The sequence below is a fragment of the Lacerta agilis genome, chromosome 7, assembly GCF_009819535.1.
Source record: "Lacerta agilis isolate rLacAgi1 chromosome 7, rLacAgi1.pri, whole genome shotgun sequence".
Taxonomy (NCBI): domain Eukaryota; kingdom Metazoa; phylum Chordata; class Lepidosauria; order Squamata; family Lacertidae; genus Lacerta; species Lacerta agilis.
The window spans coordinates 22,839,560-22,858,489 of NC_046318.1; the positions used below are offsets into that span (position 1 = coordinate 22,839,560).

General features: G+C 46.6%; 1 protein-coding gene across 1 annotated transcript; it reads right to left on the reverse strand.

Moving 5' to 3' along the window:
* Positions 1–675: 675 nt before the first annotated feature.
* LOC117049674 (tubulin beta-2 chain) lies at positions 676–6,111 on the reverse strand. The gene is made up of 4 exons (XM_033154482.1): positions 5,948–6,111; positions 3,812–3,920; positions 3,278–3,388; positions 676–1,953 (listed from the first exon to the last, which is right to left on the reverse strand). The coding sequence occupies exons 1-4, from the start codon at positions 6,002–6,004 to the stop codon at positions 893–895; spliced, it is 1,338 nt and encodes a 445-aa protein (XP_033010373.1). The 5' UTR covers positions 6,005–6,111; the 3' UTR covers positions 676–892.
* Positions 6,112–18,930: the final 12,819 nt, after the last annotated feature.

Consider the following 18,930-nt stretch of genomic DNA (forward strand, 5'->3'; position numbering starts at 1 on the left):
TGTGGTGGGCCAGTTACTTAGATACAACCTCTATTGAGGGACCATCTGAAGGAAAAATGAAATTTGTGCTGTAATTCTTGTTGCATCAATTAGGGGTAGAGTAGCAACTTGCTTTTCAATGGACAACAGTACTCCTTAATGTCAGGGCAATTTGGGCTTTAGACTTATTACGACACTGTTGAAAACATGTTTCTGGCCATTTCCTTCAAAGTATACTCCAGCTTCCTTAAATAGGGATGTGGATTCTGTGACCTTCCAAGTGATGTTGGACTAAAACTCCCACTCGCCATGCTCACTGGGGCTGATGGGAGTTGGAGTCCAACAATATCTGGAAGACCACACGTCCCTCATCACTCAATTAGGAAATGTACCAAGAAGCCTAAGGATGACAATCAACATTATCTTTTAACATAGTGTTAGCACCCCAAGGAGTGCATAATGATCCAAATATATTACAAAGAATATGCCTGTTGATTGTTACTTGGTCAAATACTTTTCCAGTGCCAAATGTAGCATTCTGATAATCAGTCCAGTTAATTCACATTTTATTTACTTGCATGACGGCTGCAACACTTCTGTCGCAGAAGTAGCATAATAATTTCTCACTGTTCCCTGACTTGGCTTCATTTCTGCTCTGCAGTTTTACAACAAAATAACGGAATCCAGACAACAGCGTGAAACACAAATGCCTTTTATGTTTGTATCAGACATTTAGACAGAAGACTTTTTCATAACTCTTTTGCAACTACTGTTACACAACGAGTAAATCTGCTGACAAAGCCAGCAGAGAAAGCACCAAGTTGAACTGAAAAAGCATGCATCAGCAGAGCTGAACAGACTGTGCCCCAAAACATTTGCCCCATTGCACTAAACTTGCCCCACTGCACAAAACCTAAGCCTCGTCCTCCTCGCCTTCCTCTTCAAACTCTCCCTGCTCATCTGCTGTGGCGTCTTGATATTGCTGGTATTCGGAGACCAGGTCATTCATGTTGCTCTCGGCCTCCGTGAACTCCATCTCATCCATGCCCTCTCCGGTGTACCAGTGCAGGAAGGCCTTTCGGCGGAACATGGCCGTGAACTGCTCTGAGATCCTCTTGAACAGCTCCTGGATGGCTGTGCTGTTGCCAATGAAGGTGGCGGACATCTTGAGGCCTCGCGGAGGGATGTCGCACACGGCCGTCTTCACGTTGTTGGGGATCCACTCGACAAAATAGCTGCTGTTCTTGTTCTGGACGTTGAGCATCTGCTCGTCCACTTCCTTCATGGACATTCTGCCCCGGAAAATGGCTGCCACCGTCAGGTAGCGCCCGTGGCGCGGGTCGCAGGCCGCCATCATGTTCTTAGAATCAAACATTTGCTGGGTCAGCTCTGGCACCGTCAGGGCCCGGTACTGCTGGCTTCCGCGGCTCGTGAGGGGAGCAAAGCCCGGCATGAAGAAGTGCAGGCGAGGGAATGGCACCATGTTGACCGCCAGCTTGCGGAGGTCGGCATTCAGTTGGCCAGGGAACCGCAGGCAAGTGGTGACGCCGCTCATGGTGGCCGACACCAAGTGGTTGAGGTCCCCGTACGTCGGAGTCGTGAGTTTGAGTGTGCGGAAGCAGATATCGTACAAGGCCTCATTGTCAATACAATAGGTTTCATCCGTGTTCTCCACCAGCTGGTGGACGGACAGCGTGGCATTATAGGGCTCCACCACCGTGTCCGACACCTTAGGGGACGGCATCACACTGAACGTGTTCATGATCCTGTCGGGATACTCCTCCCGGATCTTGCTGATGAGGAGCGTCCCCATCCCAGAGCCTGTGCCACCACCCAGGGAATGGGTCAACTGGAAGCCCTGCAAGCAGTCACAGCTCTCTGACTCCTTCCTTACCACATCCAGTACAGAGTCCACCAGCTCAGCTCCCTCCGTGTAGTGGCCCTTGGCCCAGTTGTTCCCAGCACCACTCTGGCCTAGTGGAAGAAGCAGAAAGGTGATGAATGGGCAGAAGCTACAGCTGCCAACACTTTGAATGCGTAAAGGGTGGAACTGCTAAAGCAAACCAGCTTGAACGGAAATGTACGTTTCTTTTTAGATTTTGGTTATGACCTCTTCAGGGGGGCACAGTCTGCAACAGCCCTTAGAAATGGTTCTGCTGAGTTCTTGGATAAGCATAGTGCATTCATCATGTGCTAGAACGTTGGTATTTCCATCATATATCTTCTCCAAATATTTATTTGCGTGCAAGCGCCAAACCCCATGGCCAAGAAATTTGCATGCAACAGGGACCCATGGTCCATCTAGCATAGTGTCAGGCCTGTGCACAGGAGTTTCCATGAAGAATTAATGAGCCTCTGACAGGTGTGCTTTCATTGCTCCTTAACCCTTTCCTGCCTCCTAGTCCGAGGGGAGGGAGGAACATCCCTGCCGCTCTCAAAGTAAGAGCCTTCCAAACACTTCATCCCTCCTGGTTGCCTAGCAACTTCATCAGGGCTATCTATTTCCTCCTCAGACTGCAAGGTTTCTTAATCTACTATTCTCTCTGTTACTGGGAACATTGAAGGAAGGGAGGGGGGCAATGTTGAAGGCTGCTCTGTCTGTGACTGCCTGCCTGCCTTGTCCGAGTCAGACCAGTCTCTGGCATCCGAAACTGGCCAGCCCCTGACACACAGAATCATAGAACTGTAGTGTTGGAAGGTACACCAAGGGTCATCTAGTCCAACTCCCTGCAATACAGGAATCTTTCACCCAACTTGTGCCTCGAACTCACAACCCTGCGATTAAGCGTCTCATGCTCCATTGACTGGTTCTGGTTAAGCTGTTAAGGAGAGGGAGAAGGCTGCCCTTTCTCCTGTGGCAAAATGCCCCAAATCCTGGAATATCTCATCCATTTCACTGTGGGAGAGATGCAGGAATGATCCCTTGACCCAATTTTCTGCGAATACAGAAGAGGGTTCTTCATCATATGGAAAACAGGAAATGTGTACTTGCCCATCCTACTCCTATTGTGAAAGCTCATAATGGCAGAACCCTACGCAGAGATTGATGCCTGACAACTTTAAAGAGGACCACACATGCTGACGGCAGGGAATGCGAATTGGCTTCAAGCCAAGCTGACTGTAGCACTCATGCTTCGCCTGGTGGAGGGGAGGAGATGAGGAGATACTGAAGGTGAACTGGAACAGATAGGTAGATTTCTTCGCAGCAAACCCTTGATCTAGGCAGAGAGGACCTGAGCTTCCGAGTTCATTTTCGCTTGGGCAACCCATTTTACAACAGCCATGCTGAAACACCTACCGAAGACAAAGTTGTCGGGTCTAAAGATCTGCCCAAAAGGTCCAGACCTGACCGAGTCCATTGTGCCAGGCTCCAAGTCCACAAGGATGGCACGGGGCACGTACTTGTTACCTGCAGTGCGGGGACGGGACAAAAAGACACTCAGCGTTACAGACCTGCTGTCAGCAGATTTCGTGGGCTGGGGAGGGGAATCTGCAAAAAAAAAAAAACCCTACACAAGGCAGCTCCTGTGCTCTTGGCAACCTCATTACCATTCACCGGAGAGACACAGCAACTCTCTAAACAGATAAAAGGAGTGGGGGAGGTGCAGATTTAAAGGGAACAGCCTAATGAAACCAGGCTTGAATTTTAAGTAGGCATTAAAGCGTTGCCAAGGATTTCAATAGCTGCTTAAAGGCTCCAGCTTGCCAGGGTTTTGTCACGCTGCTCTCCCATTTTTTGAAGAATCTAGACTATCAGCAGCTTTCCTCCCCAGCCCCCCCCCCTCTCTCACACACACACCCCACACACACACCGCTCCCTCCCCAAGGTTACCAGTCGCTTCATTGTAGTAGACGTTGATCCTCTCTAGCTGTAGGTCACTGTCTCCGTGGTAGCTGCCGGTGGGGTCAATTCCATGCTCGTCGCTGATGACTTCCCAGAACTGGAATGGGAATTTTGGAGAGCTATTAGCAACTGCCTTTGAAATGCCAAGAAGGCTGACACACCCACACACCCCACCAAAAAAAGCACATGCCGCTTGCTGGCAGCCCTTGCCAAAATCCCGTTGGCGGAGCTGCCAGATTCCCAGTTGAAAAGGGCTTCTGCCGTGGGAAGTGAGGCTGAGGCAGATCAAGGCAAACCCTTTAACGGCTCTGCGAGCCCAGGTGGCTGCCTTGACAGCAGCTCGAAGCACAAAGAAACAACACTGCTGCAATACTCCACATGCAACCCACAAAGGAAGCCACAATGCACCAGGATGCCATTGACGGCTCTTTAAAATCTCCATTTATAATTCTGAAATAGGTTGCATGGTGGGCAGTGAGAAAAGGATGGCTGCAGAAAATTCTTCAGTACTGCTTTCCTTTAAAAAAAAAAAAAAAAAACACCACTCCTTATGATTATAGGTATTTTCTCTACTCTCTCTTTTGTAATTCAAGCCTCTGTCTTGAATACTCTTGGTTTTGTTCAATTTTAACCGTATTTAAAAATTGAATGATAATCTTCCGTTGTGTGCCACCAAGCCCATGTACACACCCACTTGCGCCCCACCTTAGCGGAGCTAGAAAGGCTATTGTCTCCTGATGTTGTTCTCTAAAACACAAAATCAAACCAGGACCAACCAGCCTCTCTGCCCATGATCATAAGCAAAATGGCAGCAGAAAGCAACTCTTTGCTTCATATCCTTGATAAGGTAACCTTAGAAGCTGCTAGGGAAACTCCCTTATGAAAGGACCACTGGGCATGTGTCCCAAGATCTGTGACAATGTTTTCTGAACAAGCACTTACGGTCTAAGGTGGGGGGGGAGGGGGTGCTTTATGCCCACCGAAATAACGCCCTGCGGTGTCGCAGAAGATCAAAGAACACTTTCCATTCACTCGAGAGCCTCGAGATACACGCTGCATGGACCACACTATTACTGCACAGCCTGCCAAGGTGGTCGCGGGCAACTCTAAATATTCTCAAAGCAAATTCAGTATTTCTTCGTTCCCTTCCACAAAAGGGAAACGAAGCCCAGCGGGGGAAACCAGATCCCCAAACAAGCCAAGCTCAAAATAATAGGCTCATATGATCTATCCAAACTGAATTCAGAGAAAGCACCTGTGACACAGTGTGAAAGTCTACCTACGCAAGGGAAGCAACGTGGAGTAGCTTTCATTGATGAAAGTTAAAATCCCCTTTACTGCAGAATTTAGCCCAATACCTTATTAGGAGTGAGGATACCAGTGAGCCTAGAGATTACTATAGACCCCCTCGACTTACTGAAGGCTATATTGTCTCTGTACCAGCACTGAGGGTGTGGCTGGGAATTGAGTTACCAGCTACCCTTGCTTGTCAAAAATAAAACAAGTGGCTGGTGAAGATGCGCGGGGTATTAATAAAATTATTGTTTTAAAGCACTAGATCCAGCCCCATCCCCACAAAAAACCAACACCCCGATTTCTAAGTGTGTGTGTGTGTGTGTGACTTGGTGACTTGAGCGCCCAAGGCGATCACTGACTCAAAGCACGAAGTGGCTACAAGGCGGGATGAGGAAACGCCTTTTTCTAGACACCTTATTAGAGCGCCGGTTCCTGCTAGCAGCTCACACATAAAAGGCAACAAATGGGGCTACCAAACGCGACCAGCATTTTCTATTCTCCTCCTCACTCCCCTCCGCAAGGGGCGTGTAACAAAGGAACCGGCGGCTGCAGCATAGGATGAACGCGCCGTCGAGGAAGCAGAGACCCGACCCGGGGTAGCGGTGGTGAAGAATACACCTCTCAAGATTGTGAGAAGAGAGAGAGAGAGAGAGAGAGAGAGAGAGAGAGAGAGAGAATCGCTAGGTTGCTGAATAGGCTCCTTCGATATGCAGGAGGTCATTAAACCCCACCCGAGTTAGAGACGCGTGGAACGTCTGTAATTGGCGACACCCCCGCAGCGCGTGTGACAATAGAGACGCCCCCCTCCTTTCCTGGTCCAGACCATACCTTCGCCCCTATCTGGTTGCCACACTGGCCGGCCTGGATGTGCACGATCTCACGCATGGCGACGGCTTGACTCCGGGCTAACCCCCCCACTCGCTGGCCGCTTGTGCCTCCGGCGCGCCCACCTGCCTGACCTCGGCTCTCTTCAGCACCAGCAACGAGCAACAGGGAGCGCCTCGACCGGGAGCTTCCTTTTATACGGGGAGCGCCGATCGCCGCCTTTCTGCAGCCCAAGCCCCACCTACTCCCATTCACAGCTGCCTCCTCGGCTCGGGTGATGTAATGTGCCCAGTAGCTGACGGCGGAGCGGGGGACGGGACGGGGGGAGACGACGGATCGGCAGAAGTCCGTCCATCCCCTCTCCCCCACCCCACCCCCATCGCCAATCCCCCCCACCCCCAGTTGATTTTATTTTTTAATAGAATGCATTCAGGCATTTGCTTGGAGGTTTATCATATCGTAATTGCTGACCCATCTCTTCTCTCCCTTCGCTACCATTTATTTTTCTGATGTAGCGGGAGTGGGAACAGGGAGGGGCAGCTGCCACCCAAACTGAATAAAAATCCTATGCCCTTTTAAAATGTGTTTTTTTGTGGAGGGGGGCCCTATTGGGTTGTTGTTTTATTTTTATTACGTATTTTGTGGTTTTATATCTTTATTTTACTATGTGAACCGCCCTTAGACACCTCCGTATAGGGCGGTATATAAATTCAACCAACCAATCAATCAAAAATAAATAAATAAAAACAACAACAACAACAAAATAAATAAATAAAAATATAAAACCAACTGAAGTTCTCCCCCCCACACACACACACAAAATGCCTGCCCCTCCTTGGCAACACCCATGTATTTAAAGGCGGGTTGGAAGCTGCTACAAGTTGAAATGGACCGGAGGAACAGAAACAGCCTCCATCCTCCTCTCCCCTCCCTGTCTCCAGCAGGACTCCCCCCCCCATTCTGCTTCTTCTTTTTTAAAGGCTGGAGTGGAGTCGCTTTGTTCTCGACTCCCCCAGTGAGAAAAGATAACGTGATGGGGTCAGGGACAGAGGAGGAGGGGAAGAGAAAAAGAATCTGCTGCGCGCAGGGCTCCGGCATTTGCAGCATCCGGCCGCGCCCTCCGGCTCTCCCACCCCCCATCCTTTTGTTTCTTAAACGAACCCCACCCCCCACCCCGTTTGCAGCTGCCAACGCTGCAAGGTGGCAGGCAGGCAGGCAGCGCGCTCGGGCGCGGCCTTTGCTGCAGTTTCTCTCTGTCGTTTCCCACGCGCTTTCCCTGCCCGACCGACCCCTGTCGAGATCCAGGCCTGGTATGCAAGGCCAGGCCACTCTCTCCCCTGACTCGTTCCCGATTTCTGCAAGCAGAAACACGAGTCTGGGCGTGTTTATTAGCGAGCAAGCCCAGTGTGTGTGTGGGGGGGGGGCTGCATAACGGTCGGTGACTTGAATGAGGACGAGTCCCCCGGTTCGCAAGGTGGTGGTGGGAGGAGGAAAGGACCACGGCGCCTTTTAAGCTCTCGAGTCAGATCCACAACTATATCTGGGTTGGCACCGGGTGTGGCTGGAAGCAGGCTAGTTCACAGAATGAGAAGGAGCTGGTCATACTCACAACTGATCTTATGGGGTGGGGGGAGAGAGAACAAAACCCGCAAGGCCCTTTCTCATCTCAGCTACAATGCTCCAAATAATTTGCAATAATAATATGGTTCGGGGACCATAGCCAAATAAGCGCATTGATTCTCTTTGCTCCTTGGATCAAAAGCAAGATACAAGGCAATAACATGCCTTCAAAAAAAACAACCAATAACAAATGATGAATTTAAGCCGGATAACTCATTAAAGCGTGATGCTGCTTCCAGAACAAATGCATTCACTCACCAGTCTCAAGAAGATCTTTTGCTCCGTCTGGAGCGTTTTACATGACCTGGGTTATCTAAACGGTTCACCCAGTATTTCCCTGAGGGGCGATTCAGCTACGTAGATTCATCAATCTCGTTTGAGTTGCAGTGTGATTTGCATTTGTTTCGTGGATATAATTTTATTGCTGATGTTATGTTATTCACCGCCATGATATATATATTTTTAAATTGATGATGATGATGATGATGATGATTGCAAATACGGTTGCAAAAATGTTTTGGGTTCATTATTAAAGTCTTTTCTGAGGATGCAGCACTTCTTTCATTCCTTCCTTCCTTCCCAGCCAATAAACACTGTTGCTAATCGGTGTCTTCTCTTATCCCGTCCACGCCTTGCCCGGTGTTCTAGAGACAATGATGAGGTCAGCTTCCCATCTTCCAGGGAACAGAGGCTACATTTCAAGCTGGCAACGGAGCTGCTTTCGAGAAACGTACAGTAATATCGGGAGGGGGTGACTCAGGGCTGCCGGCTGCCTTCTGCCAGATCGTCATTGGGAGGGGAACTCCGCCTTGTCCTGCCCCCCTCCCTCCCTCCCTGCAAAGAGGATGAAACGATCCAAGCCAGGGGGTAACAGTTTGGTATTTGCTCTCTCTTGCATATTTTGCTGCTGTGCCTGTGGAGGAAGGGAAGACAGAGGGCGTGAATCGTATCACACCATATTCCTCGCAACACAGCCTGAGTGGTTGGTCGCAGCAGCGCTTTATCTCAAACCTGCTATTAGCAGCAGCAACGCGTTTCATTCTGTTTCTGTGTGCTCAGCAAACGAACAACAAAAGCAGGTGCCTAAAGGAGGCAGCTTATTCCCCCCCCCTATGTTTTCTAGCCAGCTAGAACTGTAACTGTATCACGTTTGGATCTTGTATGTATATTTACTCCGGGGGTGGGGCGGATCCACCGAATTTAATAGAGCTTATTCCCCATTTACCTGGGGGAGCTGGACCATAAAGAAGGCTGATCGCCGAAGAATTGATGCTTTTGAATTATGGTGCTGGAGGAGACTCTTGAGAGTCCCATGGACTGCAAGAAGATCAAACCTATCCATTCTCAAAGAAACCAGCCCTGAGTGCTCACTAGAAGGACAGATCCTGAAGTTGAGGCTCCAGTACTTTGGCCACCTCATGAGAAGAGAAGACTCCCTGGAAAAGACCCTGATGTTGGGAAAGATGGAGGGCACAAGGAGAAGGGGACGACAGAGGACAAGATGGTTGGACAGTGTTCTCGAAGCTACTAACATGAGTTTGGCCAAACTGCGAGAGGCAGTGAAGGATAGGCGTGCCTGGCGTGCTCTGGTCCATGGGGTCACGAAGAGTCGGACACGACTGAATGACTGAACAACAACAACATTCCCCATTCCCATAAAACTATTGACCTAGTAGTGAGCCTTACTGAACACAGTGCGTCTTGCTTCCGAAGAAACAAGACAAGCAAAACTGCAAATCCAAGATTACGCTTGGGAGTGAAGCCTCACTGAACATAAGTGGAATTGACCTTCAAATAAAATTGGGTGAAATTTAATGCTCCTCGTGGGTTAAACCACTGAGCCTAGGGCTTGTGGATCGGAAGGTCTGCGGTTCGAATCCCCGCGACAGGGTGAGCTCCCGTTGCTCGGTCCCAGCTCCTGCCCACCTAGCAGTTCGAAAGCACTTCAAAGTGCAAGTAGATAAATAGGTACCACTCCGGCAGGAAGGTAAACGGTGTTTCCGTGCGCTGCTCTGGATCGCCAGAATCTGCTTAGTCATGCTACATAACCCAGAAGCTGTATGCCAGCTCCCTCAGCCAGTAAAACAAGATGAGCATCGCAACCCCAGAGTCGTCAGCGACTGGACCTAATGGTCAGGAGTGCCTTTACCTTAACCTTTACTACTTAAGAAGTCAATTACCAATTCTTATCCCTTGAGTATTCACTATTTTCAATTCTTAGTTATTCTTTATAAGATTTATTACCCGCCCTTCTCAAGGAAGTCCCAGGGCAAGTTACAACAAATAGAAAATGCAATTTTGTAGCAGATAAAAGTCCATATACTCTTAAAGCACATACTGTACAAGCGTTCTAAAATGGAATAGAGCAATATATAATTAAAAAGTGCCAGATAGTCTGCTAAACTACCAGGCTGGTTTTTTTTAAAAAAACTTTATATTCCTTTTATAAGTAACACAACTCCCAGACTACAGGATTTCCAAAGAACTTGGAAGAAATTGAAAGAAAAATAAAAGTATCAGTATTCAAATTTATTTTTGTCACAGACCAGCATAAGATAAAAAAATACAGATAAACTGAATACATAAGATTTAAAATAGGTAAGGGATAAAAAACTAGGAATTAAAAGGTGATTATATCATGCATACTTAAAAAGATAGAAACAAGGACAAAGGGTTAAAAGGTTATACCCAGATGGGTGTGGTATGTATATATTATTATTATTATTATTATTATTATTATTATTATTATTAGGAAGGGAGTGTGAAGGATCACAGCTTCTCAGCCCTTTGGCTAAAATCAAGTGTAAAAATAAAAGTATTATCAAGAGACAACTATGTATAACCTCATGATTTCCATATTTGTGAGACAATGCTGTTTTATTTGCAAAGCAAATCTTTAGACCTGAGCATAGAATTTTGTCAATGATATTCTTTATTCCTTCTCCCAGGAATAGAGTAATCCTGCCTTGCCTTATATAGCTCAATACAGCTCTGTCAAATATTGATTATACAGATGCTCTCTGCTGCATATGAGCCAATTCTGGTCTATTATTGCGACACACACTTCTTCTGTTTGACATGTTTCCTCTAGATATATGAGGGAACCACAGAATAGCCCAACATGGATATTGTATTTTGCTGCGTCTGAATGTGCTGGGATTCCTGACAAACTGCCTTTCCAACACATGCACATGTAGGCAGAGGTTTTCCTGTAGGAAAAAAGAAAGGGAGGGAGTGTCTGAAAGAGCATTTAACCACTTGCAGTCTGAAAGAGAGCTGAGCAAAAGCAGCACTATATCACTCTCGTTTGTGTAGTTCGCCTCTTCAAAAAACTGGACTTTCCAGGCATGTCATCTTGGTGGCGGCAAGGATCAGCCAAACCCAAAACTGCAGACCTGGATTCACCACCACTCCCGAAAAGGGCTATAATTATATAATTAACAGTGCAACTTTGATGACACCCAGAGTTGTTGGCATCCAAATGTCTTGAGAGACAATGGAGTGTGCCTCCAGGGGCGCGGTCAAACCCCTGTGTTAGCAGCACCAAAGTGGCCTCCCTGGGGCACAAGCCTGGGCAGTGTGTATGAAGGTCGTGGGCTGCCTAGCTAACATGACCCCTTTCTCGGCCTCACTGATGTGGTCCAAAGGAGAGGAGAGCGAGACGTTTGGCACCAGCTTGGCTGCAGGAATTGCCAACCATCTTAGGGACTCGACTCCTGATTTGTGTAGGCCAGGGTTTGCTCCTTAGCCTTTTCTTCTCCCAAAGATGTCTTGCAAGGCGGCGGAGGTTTAGGATCTGAGTTTTCCTTCTCCTAGATGGCTACCTTCCCAGGTTGACGAGCCCCGCCTGCCCCTCACTTCCCTCTGCAGCATGTGCTGAAACCGCCTTCTTGACTGTTGGTCCCACTGATGGTCTCGTCTGCTCAATCTGCTGGAGCCAGTCTTTGCGTGCAGGGGGTGTCCCTGACTAACTGCGGGTTCACTGGCGGAGGAAGAGGAGTGCGGGGGGAGCACACCACCCCTGGCAGTGTGATCCCAGTAGGGTGCCATCATGGCTGCCCCCCAACTGCGTTGGGTGCCACGCCCCTGCAGGCGATGTGCCCCACCCCCGGGACATGTGCCAGCCCTGGCCCTGTCTGCTCTACACCCCCCCCCGGGTGCTGGAGCATGAAGCTCCACCACTGTGTGGGTTTCAAACCCATCAGCTACCTTCACCTAGTTTGGCTGGCCAATCAAAGCCATTTCCTGGGGTGTGGCTATTGTCACGTGCTGACAGCTCCTAGGAGCTATTGGCAGGAGCTGAGTGCAGGGTGGGGACTAAAGGTGGACACACTACCCCAGAAGGAGCACGAAGTGTCCCCTCCCAGAGGTACTACCTCTAACACCTTATACTCCCAACACTCACAGTACTCCTAAGCCAATGCAGCTGTAGTAGGTGGTGGACTCTCCTTCCCTGGAGGTTTTTAACAAGGGGTGGGATGACCATCCACCATGGATGCTTTAGTTGCCCGCATTGCAGGCAGTTGAACTACATGACCTGTGGGGTCCCTTCCAACTCTACAATTTTATGATTCTATGTAATGGACACAAGTCTTCTCTAGATACGGGTTCTGTAATAATAATAATTTATTATTTATACCCCACCCATCTGGTTGGGTTTCCCCAGCTACTCTGGACGGCTCCCAACAGAGTGTTCAAAACATGATAAAACATCAAACATTAAAAACTTCCCTAAACAGGGCTGCCTTCAGATAGTTATTTCCTTGACCTATGAAGGGAGGGTGTTCTACAGGGCGGGTGCCACTACCGAGAAGGTCCTCTGCCTGGTTCCCTGTAACCTCACTTCTTACAGTGATGGAACCACCAGAAGGCCATCAGAACTGGACCTCAGTGTCCGGGCTGAATGATGGGGGTGGAGACGCTCCTTCAGGTATACTGGGCCAAGGCCATTTAGGGCTGACCAACACCTTGAATTGTGCTTGGAAACATACTGGGAGCCAATGTAGGTCTTTCAGGACCGGTGTTATATAGTCTTGGCGGCCACTCCCAGTCACCAGTCTATTCTGGATTAGTTGTAGTTTCTGGTTCACCTGAACTGCTAGGTTGGCAGGAGCAGGGACCAAGCAACAGGAGCTCACCCTGTTGCAGGGATTCAAACTGCCAACCTTCTGATCAGCAAGCCCTAGGCTCTGTGATTTAGACTACAGCGCCACCTACGTCCTCTCAATAAGAGGTAGTCTCAGGTAAATAACGTATAGTCAAAGCCTGAGTCACTTCACCTGGATTGCCTTATCAGATGGAGAAAATTGTGTAAACAATAAACACTGGGTTACTTTAATACAATTTGTAGCCCATCACTTAGAATTTTTAGGTTGCATATCTTTTTTTTAAAAAAAAATCTATTAAATATTGTATTAAAAATAAGAGAAAATACAAACAGAAAATTCCAGCAGTTTCTGACATGGCTCAGAAATAAACAAGGAGTATGGTTCTTTATTGGATCTTAACAGAATCAATGAAAAAAAATACTTTTCTATCCCATTAAAAAGGGAACTGGTTTAATTTTCCGAATGCCGTCAGCAGAGTCACATTTAATGATCCTAATTTCCCCTCTATTTCTGGGGAAAGTGATTGGAAATGGAATGTGCTCTTAAGAGGAAACAAACACTAAAAACTACTTCCATATATATGTTGAGAAAATGCACCAGCGTATTCAATACCAATTTCTTCATTGTTCCTGAAAGAGATATTTCACTGGTACTGTATTGTTTTCCAATGCACAATTTTTAAATTCCGTTAGGCGATAAATCTTCATGGTTCGCAATTTTTGTCACACTTTCCTTTTCCGAGGTCTCCTTTTACTTCCACAGAGACGTCCCTCCTTCCTTCGTTGAAACTCTTCCCACAGCTCTGACGCTGGCCATACAGGCCATCAGATTCCACCTTCTGCAGTTTCCTAGGCAACCAGCCTAGTCTTGGAAACAAGCTGCCTAGTCTTGGAAACAGGATTTCTGCCGCCCAGCACCCTGTAACCTTTTCATTCTTTGCTGCATTATTCCCTTGCTTAAAAGCAGAGAATATGAAGACTAGCTGCTATGTCAGGATTATAGGATTGTCTTATTTCTTGCATACATTGAAAAAAGGACATATCTTCGAAAGTTGGCTTAAAATCAACTTACAGACCAAATTGATTTTGCTGTCTTTTCCTTGCCACTTACATGGCTACAATCTTCAAATACAAGAAACAAAGGTGATTGTGTAAAGTCCTTGCACGATCAGCTTTATCCAGGTCAGTCAGAACTGACGGATTCTCCGGAGGTATATCATAAAAGTGGTTTCTGACTTAAGTAATAGCAGTATTACATATGCTGCAACTCCTCGAGAGGTCTGGAGGGTGGCAACACGAGAGCGGGCCTTCTCTGCAGTGGCTCCCCATCTGTGGAATGCTCTCCCCAGGGAAGTTTGCCTGGTGCCTTCATTATACACCTTTAGGTGCCAGGCAAAAACATTTCTCTTTAACCAGGCCTTTGGTTGACCTGATGGACATCCTCTACCCTTTTAAAATGTGGCTCTTTTTTGGGGAGGGTGTTATTGTTCTTATTTTGATTTAATATATTGTGATCCTTTCTGTGAACTGCCCTGAGACCTCTGGGTATAAATTCAATAAATAAATAAAAATAAAAAACCCCTGTACCTACTTACCTGGGAGCAAGGCTTACTGAACTCAGCATGACTGGGGACACCCAGCCAGATGGGTGGGGTACAAATAATAAATTATTTGTTGTTGTTGTTGTTGTTGTTGTTGTTGTTGTTGTTGTTGTTGTGTCTGAGCATACATAGATAGCACTATCAGCACTTCATTTCCTTTCTATAGGTTATCTTAGTGCCCCTCACAACAGCACTGATCGCCAGTTGGAGGAAGGGAGGAACAGGTGCTGAATTCAAAGCATCCCCCCCCCAGTTCCCCTCTCCTGACCACAAAACAGGTGACCAGCATATCAACAGGTGATCAGTATATCAAAGATGGCAACAGTCACCATCTGTTGATTGGGGGGGGGGGTGTACCGCAAGTGCTGTAACATGTGTAGCCTCCTGATTCTTTGGGTTTAGACAATGACATCTCTGTAGAAATCTGTTCATTCACAAGACCGAGAACTGCGGCAAGAGTACAATAGCAAGAACTGGTGGGGCTAAGCTCCCCAACTCTTAATAAGGGCAGCAAGGATAGCCTCCCAAACTTTCTTTTCCAGAAGAAGAGAGCCACTGTGGTGTAGTGGTTAAGAGTGGTGGTCTTGTAATCTGGTGAACCGGGTTCGCGTATCCGCTCCTCCACATGCAGCTGCTGGGTGACCTTGGGCTAGTCACACTTCTCCGAAGTCTCTCAGCCCCACTCACCTCACAGAGTGTTTGTTGTGGGGGAGAAAGGGAAAGGAGAATGTTAGCCGCTTTGAGACTCCTTCGGGTAGTGATAAAGCGGGATATCAAATCCAAACTCCTCCTCCTCCTCCTCCTCTTCTTCTTCAGAACTGAAGTCCACTTCTCATTAGTATGTGCTCTCCAACTTGGTGTGAAGTTCCAGCGAGCCAGGATGGAAAAAGCGCTGAGGACTTATGGGGTCTTTGCTTTATTTAAACGTGTGCAACCAGAGCACAGTGGAAGCAAACAGGCACCCTACATACAGCAAGCGTCAGAATCTCAAAAAACAATGGACTCCCCTCCCCCACTCGACTTCAGCTTCTAATTTACACCCCTCCATTCAAATTCCTCCAAAGTCTCCATGCTCTGCTGAGTGCATATCTCACTCTAAAAAACCGAGTTCTCCAGGAATTTTCAGTCAGTAGCTATTAAACTATGTAAATTGCTTTCAACATTTTCCCCTGCAAGGAAAATACGTAGCTGTTTTGGTTTAGTGGTTGGGTCCCCAACTTGGTGCCTGTGGGTAGTGCTTAAAAAAAAACAAAAAACAGTGCCTGTGGGCACTATGGCACCCTCAGATACTCTCCTGGTGTCCCTCAAGACTCCTTGTGCTTTCTGTGTTTTAGTTTTGTTTAAAATTAGCTTTTCCTGCTTTTGCCGTTGTTCTTGGTTGGGTCTGTGACAGGTTTTTTCTTTCTTTCTTCCGGGAAGGGGCTTCCTTTTGTGAGCTTTATTTATTGGGGGAGTTGTTTTGCCTGGTTTTTTGTGGTTTTGTGGTGGGTGGGGTCTCCCCAGCTTTTTACTTCTGTGAAATAGGTATTTTGTGGTGTCCTTGAGTTTCTTAGATTTCCAAATGTGCTCCTGGACATGCAAAGGGCTGGTGATCTCTTGTTTGGACCACCAGCCAGCTTGAAGAGCCCCCACAACTCAGGAGTTTACACCCTGTTCTGCAGAGCAGCTTGTTCCCCTCCCATCCTGCTGGACATCTCACACATGCAAGCTCTGTTTATTTTCTCTGCACAAACACACATGAAGGCACATCCCTGCAATAATAATAATAATAATAATAATAATAATAATAATAAGAAGAAGAAGAAGAAGAAGAAGAAGAAGAAGTCACAACGAACAAGGTGAATTTCTGAATCATGGCAACTCTCAAAACCACAGCCACTAGAAAAAGGAGGACCGAGATTGCAGAAATAACTGTTAATCATTTCTGTTAAGTCTGTGTAGTGCCAATTTTACAGGACTGTTCTTTCAAGCAAGGGTACATTTTAAAATAGACATGTTTCCCCTTTAAATTCAGCACACAGGAACAGAGAAAAAGTTGAATCAGCAACTCCCGGGTGCCTCATTAATATTTTTAACAGGCAACAGACCCCAGACAGGAATAAGAAATACCCTCCATCTAGTGGTCAGATGAGACATCACTCCTCTAGGTCGTTGGTGCATGTCTGACATTTACACTCTGAGATGTTCCATAGAACCAATTGATTTGTTGCAGATCTCCCCCCCCTTTTTTTTAAGGAAAGGAAGCAAAGCAGTGGGTGGGTAAGCAAACAGATTATATATCTAATCAATTTCATCCTCACATCAACCCTGTGAGGTAGGTTAGGCTGCAAGGTGGTCTGAACTACAGCATGGATAACTTAAAAAGGTCTTAAAAAGTGAGCCATATTTTGCTAGTTCTTTGGTGGGTGATAGCTAATAAAAAAAGGAAGGGGGACCATTCTTTGTGAAAAGCTACTGCCGAGTTACCAGATTAAAGCTGCTATCCTATGCATATTTTCCAGGAAGTGAGCCCCACTGAACCCAGAACAACTTACTTCCTTGTAAGAGCTGAAATCCTGTGCACATTTCCAGCTCACACCTATGCAAAGGATTGTGTAATTGGGCTTAGGTGTATTCTAACTATGTATAGGATAGGGCTGTATTTGCACACAGGATCATTGCCTTACTAGGGAGTAATTCCCATTGAACTGCCATTGAGCTTCTCAGTAAACCAGACTTAGGACAAACTGAAAAAACCACAATAGGGTAATACCCTATTAGGGCCAACCAGAATGTCACAAAGTTGTGAGCAGTCTTTTGTGTTCTCCAGTACTTTTCCTTCAGCTCATGGAATTGCTCATTTTGTTGTTGTTCAGTCGTTCAGTCGTGTCCGACTCTTCGTGACCCCATGGACCAGAGCACGCCAATCTTTCACTGCCTCCCGCAGTTTGGCCAAACTCATGTTAGTAGCTTCAAGAACACTGTCCAACCATCTCAACCTCTGTCGTCCCCTTCTCCTTGTGCCCTCCATCTTTCCCAACATCAGGGTCTTTTCTAGGGAGTCTTCTCTTCTCATGAGGTGGCCAAAGTACTGGAGCCTCAACTTCAGGATCTGTCCTTCTAGTGAGCACTCAGGGCTAATTTCTTTAAGAATGGATAGATTTGATCTTCTTGCAGTCCATGGGACTCGTTGTTTTAACTGGACCAACATGACTACCTGTACTTCTTGTGTAATTAGAACTCTGCTGCAAAACACCTTTGAAGATGATGATGATGATAACTCATTACTTATACATCACCCATCTGACTGGGTTGCTCCAGCCACTCTGGGCGGCTTTCAACAGAATATAAAAACATAATGAAACACTAGACATTTAAAACTTCCCATACAGGGTTATGTTCAGATGATCTCATTGCATAAAATAATGCAGTGCACACACCCCACAGCAAGCACAGTCAGAACCACAGTTTAGACCTTCCTGTGAACATTTAACTACTGGATTTGCATCTAGTCCAGACACTTAGGAAATCTATGATCTCATCTTCATTTTCTGCTTAGTAGGTATATCCTGGAAAGAGAGTTATATGCAACTCAAAACTTGCACCTGAACTTTAGCAAGTCCATAAAGCCTATGACACAAACACACTTTCTTTCCTTGTTTTTGGAGATCTCACATGGCTGCAAGCCTCACCCCCCTCCCCGCCCCACTGGAAATAATAATAGTAAAAAAAAATTTTATTTGTACCCCGCCCATCTGACTGGGTAACCCCAGCCATTCTGGGTGGCTTCCAACACATAACAATCTGATCCAAGTCACAATAGCTTTAAAATAAACAACTTTTATCAAATAAAGTAGGGATGCACAACCTGTGGCCCGCCAGATGTTTCTGGACTACAACTCCCATCAGCCCCAGCCAGCATAGCCAGCGATCAGGGATGATGGGAGATGTAGTCCAATAACTTCTGAAGGGTGTCAGGATGTGCACCCCCAAAATAATGCAATATTCAATAATCCAGTGCTTTTTTCTGGGCGGGGGACGGACGGGCGGACACAGTGGTACTCATACCCCTAAACATTTTATGAGTCTTTGTACTTTTGTCTATGTTCTGTATTTATTTTCCCCACTTTGAACTATAAAATGGTGATTTTTCTGGAGTCAAAATGAGAGTACCCCTGAACATTTTTTTTAATTTAAAAAAACACTGCAATAATCCATTAGGATATAATAGTAAACAGTCAGTGCCGGATTTACGTATATGCTAAACAAGCTATAGGTTAGGGCCCCACTCTCTTGGAGGCCCCGCAAAAAATTTAAGGAAAAAAAACGAAGTACATTTCCAAAATATATGATGAAAAAACAAATACAGTAAAATAAAACCTACATACAGCATTTTGTGTTGTGTATGGACCTATTAGGTCCATAAATTACCATATAGCATATATTCAACACAAAGAACAGCAACAATTTGTTGTTGACAAAGGACAACTGGACATATAAAGGGCCCCATTACCTTCAGTAGCTTAGTGCCTCATCAAACCTAAATCTAGCCCTGTAAACATTGAATACTTTTTAGTCCCCCTTATCCTGGCCTTGCGACAAAAGGAAAGGAGGATGGATTTGATCTCCTCCCTACTAAAACCAGCCGCCCTTCAGCGCCGTCTGAACGGGCACATATA

Coding starts and splice junctions, on each gene's coding strand:
- LOC117049674 (XM_033154482.1), bottom strand. CDS start 6,004: ATGCGTGAGATCGTGCACATCCAGGCCGGCCAGTGTGGCAACCAGATA. Junction 3,921..5,947: donor GCAACCAGATAGGGGCGAAG/GTATGGTCTGGA, acceptor TTCCCATTCCAG/TTCTGGGAAGTCATCAGCGA. Junction 1,954..3,277: donor ACCCGACAACTTTGTCTTCG/GTAGGTGTTTCA, acceptor TTCTTCCACTAG/GCCAGAGTGGTGCTGGGAAC.